At 37.7% G+C, this 12,017-nt stretch overlaps 3 protein-coding genes across 3 annotated transcripts; all 3 read left to right on the top strand.

Annotated features, from left to right (window-relative positions):
* On the top strand, positions 5,536-7,162 carry LOC104781780 (multiprotein-bridging factor 1b). The gene is made up of 4 exons (XM_010506523.2): positions 5,536-5,814; positions 6,200-6,283; positions 6,661-6,743; positions 6,831-7,162. Exons 1-4 carry the CDS (start codon positions 5,673-5,675, stop codon positions 6,948-6,950), a joined length of 429 nt encoding a protein of 142 aa, XP_010504825.1. The 5' UTR covers positions 5,536-5,672; the 3' UTR covers positions 6,951-7,162.
* On the top strand, positions 7,535-9,768 carry LOC104781781 (serine/threonine-protein kinase CDL1-like). The gene is made up of 6 exons (XM_010506524.2): positions 7,535-7,907; positions 8,111-8,349; positions 8,451-8,586; positions 8,773-9,031; positions 9,128-9,260; positions 9,344-9,768. The coding sequence occupies exons 1-6, from the start codon at positions 7,754-7,756 to the stop codon at positions 9,650-9,652; spliced, it is 1,230 nt and encodes a 409-aa protein (XP_010504826.1). The 5' UTR covers positions 7,535-7,753; the 3' UTR covers positions 9,653-9,768.
* Positions 9,943-11,272, top strand: LOC104781782 (60S ribosomal protein L11-1). The gene is made up of 5 exons (XM_010506525.2): positions 9,943-10,056; positions 10,161-10,268; positions 10,362-10,404; positions 10,643-10,838; positions 10,936-11,272. The coding sequence occupies exons 1-5, from the start codon at positions 10,054-10,056 to the stop codon at positions 11,132-11,134; spliced, it is 549 nt and encodes a 182-aa protein (XP_010504827.1). The 5' UTR covers positions 9,943-10,053; the 3' UTR covers positions 11,135-11,272.

The following is a 12,017-nucleotide window of genomic DNA, read 5'->3' on the forward strand; positions in this document are numbered from 1 at the left end:
CGGGTTAATCGGATCGGTTACCTGATTTAATTTTGCATCCGAAAACAATTTCTAATTCGGGTTAAATAACCCGAATTAAAAATTTTCTGAAGTAAACAACAAAATACAATCTGCTAAGTTCATGTACTAGTAGCTTAAAGTTGTGTTTATGAGTTTAAAGGCTTTAAGCTACTAGTACAGACTATTACATACCATTACAGACCATTAGAGAAGCTGCTAAGCTAGCATTTTATCTAGGTTAAGCTAGCATTACATCAAAAAACCAATCCATCAACAAAAGCATGCTACTTCGCATCAAAAAGTAGTCAAAAGAGCAGCTTCAAAGTCAGTACTATACCATCTATTGTTAACGCTGCATTCCGCATCAAAAAGGACAAAATGCGCAGCTTCCTACCTTTGAAAATCATAACAAAAACAATGTTAATCAACAACAAAAACAAAACTAATATGAACACTTAGTAAGAACCACAAACATACCTGTCATACTATGAAGAATCATGGAATAGCTTCCGTTGGATTCCGAGAATCTACACAATAAAACAGATGCAAGAAATTAATACAACTTATAGATATCAAAAGATTTGTTAGGATAACTAAACCGAGAAAAGTTAAACTTACCAAGAGACTCAAAGAATTCAACTTCCTCCAACATCTAGGCCAAATTTGCCACGGTTGCTTCTCCTTTATACGAGCTCTTTAACCATTGTTGGGTGCACAACAATACCTCAACCATGTAAGGAGTTAGAGAGCTTCTGTAAGGATCCAAGACCCTTCCACTTGTACTAAAAGCTGATTCTGAAGCAACCGATGAGGCTGGAATTGCTAGAACATCTCTAGCCATTTTTGACAAGACTGGATACTCTGGGTTATTACGTCTCCACCAACTGAGAACATCATAAGGCATCCCCAACCTATTCTCTACTCGCAGCTCAGGGTTCTCTGCTAGATACTGTTGTAACTCATTGTAGTGTTCTGCAGAAGTCTTCAACCCAACCACCTTGTCGAATATTGAAAGTATCCCCTCACAATATTCATCATCTGATAACTCAAAGACGGTAGACTCTGGCTGAGAACCTGGGGTGTCTTCGATGGCTTATGGTGTGCTTAGCTTATAACTGTAATGCTCATACAAGTTCTTCATAACATCTGAAACTTTCGCATTGAGGTGTCTAGACTCGATTGTATCCTTACCATACAGCTGGTCAAAGCAGAGAGAAGCAAACTTCATCTTGTTTCGAGGGTCAAAGACACTGGCCACAATCACTAACAGATTCATGTTTTTCAATCCATCCCAATACTTGTCAAACTTATTCCTCATAACATGTGCTTGCTTTCTGATCTCCTTATCGGGACTGGTACACTTACTCATCAGGTTCCTCTCAATGTCGACAATCTAATTGTAACAAACAGTGGAACTAACTGAATTGGAGGCAAAGAATATTAAGGTGCACTTATAAAATATTTTCAGAAACTTGACCAACCTTGCAATTTCCTCCCAAGTAGAACTAGTCGGCGGTCCAACTCGTTTAGCCTTTGTTTTCTCATCCTCTTCCTCAAAATAATCACAGTAAAACTTGTCCTCAGCTTCCATCTTCTCAAAAGCCTTCCTCAACTTCAAAGCAGAACTCAACATCAAATACGTTGAGTTCCAGCGTGTGCAAACATCGAGTGGCAAACTCCCTCTACACAGTTTCCCTGTGTCACACCTCAATGCGAAAGACTTCAACCTAGTGAATGATGACCGAACATACTTCACTGCATTCCTAACAACAACAACATGATGATTTACCTTCTTCAAACCATCTCCGACAATCAGATTGAGGATATGTGCACAGCAACACATATGTAGGTAATCACTATCTCTAACTAATGCTTCCTCTCCTCTCAGCCTTAACTGAATCTTAAAAGCATCCAAAGCCTTGTCATTGTTCTTCGAATTATCGACTGTTACCGTGAAGACTTTCTCAATTCCCCAATCATCTAAGCAATCCAGCAAATGCCCTGCAATGGTGTCTCCTTTGTGATTCGTGATGACCTTAAAGCTCAGAATTCTCTTCTGCAATTCCCATTCACTATTAATCCAGGGAGCTGTGATCACCATGTAGCTATATGATGTGGTAGGACACGTCCATATATCCATAGTGAGAGAAACTCTTTGTTTCTCTAAACTAAACAAGTTCTTCAGAGCTGCCTTCTCTTGCAGATACATCGCCACAATGTCTTTAGTACTAGTCCTCCTAGAGAATGTACTGTACATCGGCAAGACATTGAAGCAGAACCGCTTCCATCCCGCTGACTCTACAAAGGAGAGTGGCAACTCATTCACTACTACCATCTCATTAACTGATCTTCTAAACACCATCGGGTCATACTTAATGACCTTCAGATTCCCATTGTTATCACCCGTTATAACCTTCTGCTTGTCCTTCTCTACCCAATCCTTGTACTGCTTGCATCTATTAATGTGAACTATCATCAGGCTAGTACCTACTGTCTTAGTATCACAAGCTATCTCTGCTGCACAATACTTACAGTAGCTCTTAGCTAACTCTCCTTCCCTTTGCAGAAAATGTTCCCAAACTGGAGCTCTTTTTGCATACTTCTTTCTTGGTTTTGGTGGCTTATCAGTACCAGATGGAGGTCTTGGACGCTTCTTTCCAGATACATTCGGTCCAACATCCGCAGTTGCATCTTCTTGTCCGAGTTGAACTATAGGCTCCTTGTCATTTTCATCGGCCATCTACAAATGATTTTATAGCTCTCATTAGCTCATAATAACAATCAACAATACAAGTTGCAAATAATGAAACAAGATCATAAACAAAGTAAATATAAAATCCAACCCTAATTAAGCTAATCAGATGGTAACGAATCGGGGATAGACTAATTGTTAGCTGAAGAACAACAAAAGAAGATAAGCCCTAACTTTCGAAATAAAATTGAAACCGAAACCCTAAATTTTTTGATTCAAAAAATTTAGGGTTTCGGTTTCAATTTTGAATATGCTAATAGGTTGCTATCGAATTAGAGATAAACTAATTGACTAAGAAGATAAACCTTAAATATTCAAAAAAATTAGGGTTTAGGTTGCAATTTCTTTATGAAATGTTGCTAACGAATCGAAATAGCCAAATNTCGATTATCAAATTAAATTTTGCCGACTGGTTATGCTTCTTCTCTTCGGTTCGTCCCGATAACCGACATTTTCGGGTTGTCCGGTTCGNAAATTGAAAACAAAGAACAACAAAAGAACTGACCTTGACGAATTTCTCGGCTGCTCGCAGATGTATCCGTAGAAGTAGAACTCTCTAGAAGAGAAGAAGTAGAAGAAGATCAAGATGAATTGATGAAGGAGAATAAACGAGATTAGATCGGAGGACCGGATGAAGTGATGAACTTCTCTCTCGCTTTCAGAATCGCATCATGCGGTCTGCGGCGTCGAAGAAAGAAAGAAGTGAGAAAATTAGGGTTAATACATATGGTTAGATTTATATACTTATGCGGATTTTCATTAACCGATCGGTCCGATTACCGAACCGAACCGAACCGAAATTCGATTATCAAATTAAATTTTGCCGACTGGTTATGCTTCTTCTCTTCGGTTCGTCCCGATAACCGACATTTTCGGGTTGTCCGGTTCGGTTTGTCCGGTTATTGCCGAACGCCCAAGGTGAGTAATAAGTGGAGTTGACCGCACAAATCTCATCTTATTCAATTAAATTTTTATACAATATCAAACAAGTAGCAAATTAATGTATTTAACTACTGTTCTTTTTGTTCTTCTAAATCGTTAGGTTCTATTACCATTTTGTTTATTAGGAATACGAGGAAAGAGAGAATAAAATAGCTATTTAATATAATTTTTTTACATTTTTAAAAAAAAAACAATAAATTCAAACTTGACAGATTTTGTTAGATATGAATACTAGATAAATGAGTTTTAAAATATAAATTTTATTGTAAAAAAGCCAAAAGGTGAAAATTTCAATAAACTATAAAGAAAATGTAAAATTATAAGGTATCTTTTTGCTACTATTATGTTCATACTAGGATGGGTCTTGCGGTTTGGTTTGAGTTTCGATATTGGGTCTTGTGGTTGCGTTAGGAGCGGTAAACTCTGCTGGGTTTTGTGATTGCAAGTTGATATTAGTAATTCCGGAGCTAGTAGTTCCACGGTACGACTCGAAGAATAATGAATCATCTTGACCCTTCCCTTCGTTTGTTTTAGTTCATGTGCTTTTCATTGATTTGAAGTCGCTTGTGTTGTTTGGTTGTGATTGTGTTTTATCCGCCCAACCATTGTCTCGTCCGTCACCCCCTGTCTACTCTTCTAGCCTTTGATTCCCGTAAGGATGTTTCCTTTTCTAAGCTTAGGCTTCGTTTTGTTTGGAGATATGCTGGTCTTTATTGTTTGCAGTTGGTTCTTCTCATGGTTGTTTGTTCGTTGTGGATGATAGCTTCTTCGTTCATCATCGTGCTTGTTCGAGTTTGGTTTTAGCGAGTAGTTAGGCTTCGCTCCTTGTTCTTGCTTTGTAGATTTGTTTAGATCTAATTGCTTTTTGTAAGGCTTCTACACAGACGATTCTGGACGTTGTTGTCGTCATCATCGCATTCGGAAGCGTTTCGGATCTTTGTTTGCCGGGTTATGAAGACTTTGGTTCTGTTTCTAGAGATTGGTTTCTCTTCAGGATAGGAGGTGGTTGATGTGAGCTTTGGATTGCCCGAGGGCATCCTTAGTAAATCTCGTCTGCAGGTGGTTGGGGAGAAGAGCTATTCTTGCATCTTGAGACTAGTTTGTCATGTAAGAGTTATGCTTGGTTATATATGTTCTTACTTTAAGGTTTTGTCCTCTTTTTCGGGTTTAAGTTCTTTACTTTGTATTTTTTCTCTTGATTTCGTTTTAAGTTTCCAGGAACTTTTTGTTGTTCGCCGGCTTAGTTTCCCATTTTTAGAGTTTAAACTCTAAAAATATATTTATTTTCCGCCGGCTCAAATTGTAATTCACAATATATTTTTCTATGGTTTATAATATGAGATGACCAAAAAAATGTTCATAATGGGACGTGGAAATCTATTGGTGGTGTGGTTTTTTAACACTTTGGAAAGCCCAAGCTTTTCAAATGAAAGTATACAACTTTGCTGATTTGCAATGTTAAAGGTAATTAATAGCTAACGTCCGTTTTGTCCACCAATTCCAAAACGGGCTTTCTCGGCCTTTGTCCCTTATTTCTTGGACTATAATTTCTGTTTATCTGAGTTTTCTCATATCTTTATAGCTTAATGTCAATGTACTTTATTATTTCGGTTTAAATTCCGACATTGTCAAAAAAAAATCCGACCAACATTATTATCGTTTTGGGCCTTAACAACATTTTCTTATCGTAACGCGGCTTCGGCAAGATATTTTTAGATGGGAAGTTAAAAATAATATATAAATATTCCGTTAGGGGGCCTTTAAGCTTAGCTATTTACGTAATTACCCCTTCTGGAATAAAAATCACTAAATATAAATTGCAAAACGATCATTTCTAATACTTTTCTTTATCTCGATCCTCTTTGTCTCTCTCTCTCTCTCTCTCTCTCTCTCTCTCTCTCTCCCATTTCTTTAGTTTATCCACGAACGAAGAAAACCTAAAAGAAGAAGAAAAGAAAAAAATCTCCTAAGAGAAGCCATGGCAGGAGTTGGACCGATGACTCAGGATTGGGAACCAGTTGTGATCCGTAAGAAAGCTCCTAACTCTGCCGCTAAGCGCGACGAGAAGACTGTCAACGCCGCTCGTCGTAGCGGCGCCGATATCGAGACCGTTCGCAAATGTTTGTTTTCTCGATCTCTCTCTTGTTTGATCTGTCTTCTTTTATTATGAAGCTTTGCGATAATATTTATCTGGTTTTATGCTATAAGATTTTGCCGATCGAATCTAGGTTGAGTTGTTACTACGCTGGATTAGGGTTATTCATATACCTTCGCCGCCACTGGCTTATTATGCTCTTTTTTTTAAAGGATTTGTGTTAGGGTTATCGTTTGTTATGATTTCAATTGCGTTTGCAGCAGTAACAATTTTGCCCTGAGGTTGCTTTCTGATTATTGCTCGGTTACTTTGGTTTTCTATTGCTCATGAATCTGTTTTTGTTTTTTGTTCAATATGAATCTTATAGTTGTGTAACGGGATCTCTTTTGTTTTTACTTTGGTTGTTGTAGTCAATGCTGGATCCAACAAGGCTGCATCAAGCGGCACCTCCTTGAACACGAAGAGGCTTGATGATGACACTGAGAACTTATCTCGTGAGTGTATATATACATATCTGAATCATTCATCTGATTTATATTATGCACTGCCACTGAAAAATATATACTAGTACCTACCTGCCTCTGTAATCTGTATGTATTCTGGGACATAGTTTTATACTAGTCATGTTCCTATAAGGGCAATTCTTGGCGTATGTCTTTCTGGGTTGCTAATGTTTTTTCTCCCAGTCTGAATTTTTTTTAGTGAGAGGAGGTTTTTGTTTGTTGATGGGGTTATCAGGATGCCAAAGAGCTGAAGCTTTGTGTATCTTAGTTTCCGCAAATCATTGTGTTCTCCACTTTTGTGATAGTTTGGTCAGCAATGTTGGTTATCATGTCTAACGCCTTTTTTGTGTATGGGTTGTATAATCTAGATGACCGTGTGCCTACTGAGTTGAAGAAAGCCATCATGCACGCCAGAGGGGAGAAGAAGCTGACTCAATCCCAACTCGCCCAAGTACTTTCTCTCTTTTCTCTGTTGTTACTTGTTTGTATGTAACTGGATTCATGGTGGTAACATTATTATATGTTTTGATTTCTGTAGCTGATCAATGAGAAGCCACAAGTGATCCAAGAATACGAGTCAGGAAAAGCAATTCCGAATCAGCAGATCCTTTCTAAGCTGGAGAGAGCACTTGGTGCTAAACTCCGTGGAAAGAAGTAAGAACAAATCTCTTAAGGTGAAAAAAACAAAGTAAACTAATCGCAGTTTCTCTCTCCAGTTCAGATGCTTTTACCATATGCTATGAAAAGTGAAAACTATATGGTTGGTTTTAATGGCATAGTAGTGTGTTGCGAAGAATCTTTTATGATGTGAGAAAAACAAAGCTGTTTGGAACTTTATGTCATTATAAATAATCTGTTTTCTTTCGTTTCGTCATGTCTCGTAAACCCCATGTTCCACTTTTGAAAAAAGTTCAAGGTTGAAATTGATCTACTGTCTGCCAATAGTGATTTGATCAAATTGATTCTAAAATAAGTAAGTTATGTACCGTGTTAAATGGAAACTATGAAGAGAAAAATAATTACTTGGAATCTAAATAAACAAAGCTTAATTTTGGGATGGATTATTATATCCGAATATGGGCCTTGATACGCTTGGTCCATATAAAACAACTCGGGGACTAAACTGTACCAAATTAAACTAAAGGGAAAAGACTGTAAAGTTGCGGGTGAATACGTACATACCTGCAACTATTCCCCGCGCCACAAAACAAAACAGTACAGTGAGTCAGAGTGGAGTGAAGCTGACATTCACACACACACAAATACACAAAAATCAAAAATCAAGAAAAGACTAATTTTCACGAAACCCGAAGCTTTAGCTTATTCCTCTACTGTTTCAATTTCATCTCCTCCTCCTCTCTGAGTGGCAATTTCTAGGGTTTTCAAATTTTTCTTTTCTTTTCCATTTCTGGAAACTAGTACAAAGGCTACTACTACTTCTTTCAAGGGAGACAAAACAAAATGGAGACAGACGAAGCATACCAAAAGAAAGAACGTGCTGCACTTGTGTCCATTGTGGTTCTTGCTTGTCTTGCTCTTTCTTCTTTGTTCGTCGCCTTTAGCTACTACTGCTACATTCGTAACAAAGTTTCTAAGCGTCACAGAATTAGCAAGAGTAAGCAGCTCCCACAATTAGTTTTGGCAAAGTTCTTATCTTTATCTGCATTTTCTTGTTCTTACGCACTCTGTTTTCACTGGGAACTTGAAATTTGTTACTAATTAAGGAATCTTTGGATGATGGTTTTTCAATTAGTGTCCGATTTATTTATCTGAGTATTGAATTTATTGTTGTAATAATACCTATCGAATGTTTTTTAGGGTTTGATTGCGAGGAGAAAGGCGATTGTCAAAAGGTACAAGATTTAACTGACAATGGATTGCAGATTTTCACCTTTAAGCAATTGCATTCAGCGACTGGTGGATTTAGCAAGTCTAATGTGGTTGGGCATGGTGGGTTTGGGTTGGTTTATCGCGGTGTGCTTAACGATGGGAGAAAAGTTGCTATCAAGTTCATGGATCATGCAGGGAAGCAAGGTGAAGAAGAATTCAAGATGGAGGTTTGTTTCTTTGAGTTTGCTTAGTCTTTGATCTTTTGCTGTTTGTGTAGAGTTTTTGGTTACTTAAAACGATTGATCAATTTTTTTGTATCTGGTGACAGGTAGAGTTACTGAGCCGTCTGCGTTCACCATACTTGTTGGCACTTCTTGGTTATTGCTCAGACAATAGACACAAACTGCTTGTGTATGAGTTCATGGCAAATGGTGGTCTGCAGGAACACCTTTATCTTAACAACAGTAAGTTCATTGATCCGGTAATGTAGTTGCGGCTCTTTTTTTACTTCTATGCGTATCCTTTGGGTGATAGCATTTTGGGACATGAATGCTTAGATAATGTCTTATAGTTACTAATTGGTGAACATAGCATCTGGAGTTCTCATTGTGGATTTGATATAGAATTTTCTCATTTTTCATTGCATATAGGATCTGGTTCTGTCCCACCGAGATTAGATTGGGAAACTCGGATGAGAATAGCTCTGGAAGCTGCAAAAGGCTTGGAATATCTACATGAACAAGTATCACCCCCAGTAATTCACAGAGACTTTAAGAGCAGTAATATTCTGCTGGACAGAAACTTCAACGCCAAAGTTTCAGATTTTGGATTGGCCAAAGTCGGATCAGATAAAGCTGGTGGACACGTTTCTACCCGTGTATTAGGCACACAAGGATATGTTGCTCCAGAGTATGTTTTCCACTCAATCAATTTCATTGTTCTTCCATCACTTCAACTTGATTAGCTCGAATATAACACCAATTGTTTTTGAATTTCTTTGTCCAGGTACGCATTAACCGGTCACTTAACAACAAAATCAGATGTCTATAGCTACGGTGTGGTCCTGTTAGAGTTACTAACCGGTAGGGTTCCAGTAGATATGAAGAGAGCTACAGGAGAAGGCGTTCTTGTCTCTTGGGTACACCATTCCTTTCAAAGACTGCTCTTATGTCATTTCTTCTCGTCTTTTGCTCTAATAACTTCTCTTATCCTTTTCTACAGGCTTTGCCTCAATTGGCTGATAGAGAGAAAGTAGTAGACATAATGGATCCAACACTGGAAGGACAGTACTCGACAAAAGAAGTGGTTCAAGTTGCAGCAATAGCAGCAATGTGTGTTCAAGCAGAAGCTGACTACAGACCATTAATGGCAGATGTGGTGCAGTCACTGGTTCCATTAGTGAGAAACCGTAGGTCAGCTTCAAAGCTTAGTGGCTGCTCCAGTAGCTTTAGCTTGGCTAGGTCTCCTAATTCGCCTGGTAAAAAGCAAGCATCTGTTCTCAATAAAACAGAGGATAACAAAAAAATGTAAGGCTTCTCTTTTTTGTTTTTGACATGAAAATGTAAGGCTTTTTTATGTACTACTGGATTTGCTTAAAAACAGACTAATGTAAAAACACTTTTGAGTTATTAAACATGGAAATTAATAAATTTATCATCAAATAAAGTGAATTTTGTCTATGGGCCGATCTTGGGCCATTATAATGCTATTGAAACTCAAACAAAAAGGTCACGTGCGGGTAACGTGCGCGTCTGTTGGAGGGTGGAGGGTAAAAGCGTCATTGCGGACTCCTAAATTGGCTTAGAACCCTAGAGGCTTTAACTATTAGATAGATCTAGGGTTTATATATATTTTGCCGCTTCTTCTGCGTTTCCTCTTTTCCGATTCGTGTTTTCCCGTCGGCCGGAGAGTTATCGCAACCCTAATCCGAAATGGTCCGTCGGAGTAATTTCTTCTTCTTTGAATTCTCTTTTTTTTTTTTAATAAAAAAATGTTTTCAAGTGAATATGTGGTGATTAAGTTCTTTTCGTTGAATCAGGCGTCGGAGAAGAAGCTATCGAACCCAATGAGGGACATTAAAGTGCAGAAGCTGGTTCTCAACATCTCCGTCGGTGAGAGTGGAGATCGTCTCACCAGAGCCTCCAAGGTTTTGTTACTTTAACCTCATTTCTCTCTTCTTTTTTTTCCCCCCGATTGAGCTCGATTTGATTCGAATCAGTTCTTTGGATTAATTTTGTAGGTGTTGGAACAATTGAGTGGTCAGACTCCTGTCTTCTCCAAAGGTGAGTTTTTAACTAAGTTTAAATTAATCTTGTAGTTCTTTGGAACAATTTAGTGATTTTGTAGTTGTTATTCCTCATGAGATATGTAGTGAGAATCAGTAGGTATCAGTTGTCGTCTCTGTTTTTAATGGGTTGCTTGGAGAAGCTTTGTAATCATCAGCTTCTAGTAGATAGATAACTTTGTTGTTGTCGATGATGATGAAGAGAGTTCTGACATAATATGTTATGACTTTTGCAGCTCGATACACTGTTCGTTCTTTTGGTATCAGACGTAATGAGAAGATTGCTTGCTACGTCACTGTCAGGGGAGAGAAGGCAATGCAGCTTCTCGAGAGTGGACTGAAAGTTAAAGAATACGAACTCTTGAGAAGGAACTTTAGCGACACTGGTTGCTTTGGTTTTGGTATTCAGGAGCACATTGATTTGGGTATCAAGTAAGTCTCTTCTTTATCTTTCTAACACTAAACATAGAAAGAGTGGCTTTGTGTAACCGTTGATCCAAGCGGGGGTTTTATTTTGATTCCATCTTAGGTATGATCCATCTACTGGAATCTACGGTATGGACTTCTATGTTGTTCTTGAGCGACCTGGTTACCGTGTGGCACGTCGCAGAAGATGCAAGGCTCGTGTTGGAATTCAGCATAGAGTGACAAAAGATGATGCCATGAAATGGTTCCAGGTGAAATACGAAGGAGTCATTCTCAACAAGTCTCAGAACATTACCGGTTAAAACAGATATGTCAAACAAAGGGATCTATGATCTGTTTTTCTTTCCCCTCAATTCGAATCAGTATTTTCTCAGTTTTGTTTTGTTTCTCTGATCTTCATACACTTGAATTTTCCTTATATAGATATTTGCCTATCTTTATCGTCGTTATGGACAAATATAAGCTGACTAAAAAGTCTAATACACAATTCTGAGATAAGTAGATCTACGAATGTTCAATACTATTCGACAGAAGAAAGTAAGTAATGAGCATTCTCTGTTTAAGATTATAAGTCAACCCTACACCGTGTTGTTGTTAAACAAGGCTCTTAATTCAACATTATCGAAGACGATCCTTCAAAGGGATGTTTCATCTGCATTCACATTTCTGAAGTTTTTCTATATATTTTACAGTCAAATTTTCAAAGAGAGAACTGTTGAATCGTCTTTTATTATTGATTGGGTTATGACTTTATGATCGCATTACGGTGTTCTAGGTACATAAGATTAAAGACAACATCATTTTAACTGGTTAGTTTACCAGTTAAACGCATAAAGTTACGTGAAAATTAGCTATCGAACGAATGCGAAAATTCAGTTTTAAGAAGAATCTTTTTGACTAAGCGCATTTACGCTTTTTTAATGTTAAGAAGACGTGTCGATTATAAATTACCTTGTACTTGTACATTGTTTAACATACTAACAAAGATGAAAAACATTATCCAATCATGTTTCATTGTCAATTCTCAGTTGCATCAGATTCGAGCGAATTATTGATTGGTTCGACATTAATTATCATGATCAGAAATGACCAAATCAAACATATATATACATATGTGTGTAAACCCGCGTTACGTATAATAAACTAATCAAAAACCTATATACAACCAGAAAATAAAAAATTTGG

Source organism: Camelina sativa, chromosome 4 (genome assembly GCF_000633955.1).
Source record: "Camelina sativa cultivar DH55 chromosome 4, Cs, whole genome shotgun sequence".
Taxonomy (NCBI): domain Eukaryota; kingdom Viridiplantae; phylum Streptophyta; class Magnoliopsida; order Brassicales; family Brassicaceae; genus Camelina; species Camelina sativa.

Coding starts and splice junctions, on each gene's coding strand:
- LOC104781780 (XM_010506523.2), top strand. CDS start 5,673: ATGGCAGGAGTTGGACCGATGACTCAGGATTGGGAACCAGTTGTGATC. Junction 5,815..6,199: donor TATCGAGACCGTTCGCAAAT/GTTTGTTTTCTC, acceptor TGGTTGTTGTAG/TCAATGCTGGATCCAACAAG. Junction 6,744..6,830: donor CTCAATCCCAACTCGCCCAA/GTACTTTCTCTC, acceptor TGATTTCTGTAG/CTGATCAATGAGAAGCCACA.
- LOC104781781 (XM_010506524.2), top strand. CDS start 7,754: ATGGAGACAGACGAAGCATACCAAAAGAAAGAACGTGCTGCACTTGTG. Junction 7,908..8,110: donor GCGTCACAGAATTAGCAAGA/GTAAGCAGCTCC, acceptor AATGTTTTTTAG/GGTTTGATTGCGAGGAGAAA. Junction 8,350..8,450: donor AAGAAGAATTCAAGATGGAG/GTTTGTTTCTTT, acceptor ATCTGGTGACAG/GTAGAGTTACTGAGCCGTCT.
- LOC104781782 (XM_010506525.2), top strand. Junction 10,269..10,361: donor GTCTCACCAGAGCCTCCAAG/GTTTTGTTACTT, acceptor TTAATTTTGTAG/GTGTTGGAACAATTGAGTGG. Junction 10,839..10,935: donor CACATTGATTTGGGTATCAA/GTAAGTCTCTTC, acceptor ATTCCATCTTAG/GTATGATCCATCTACTGGAA.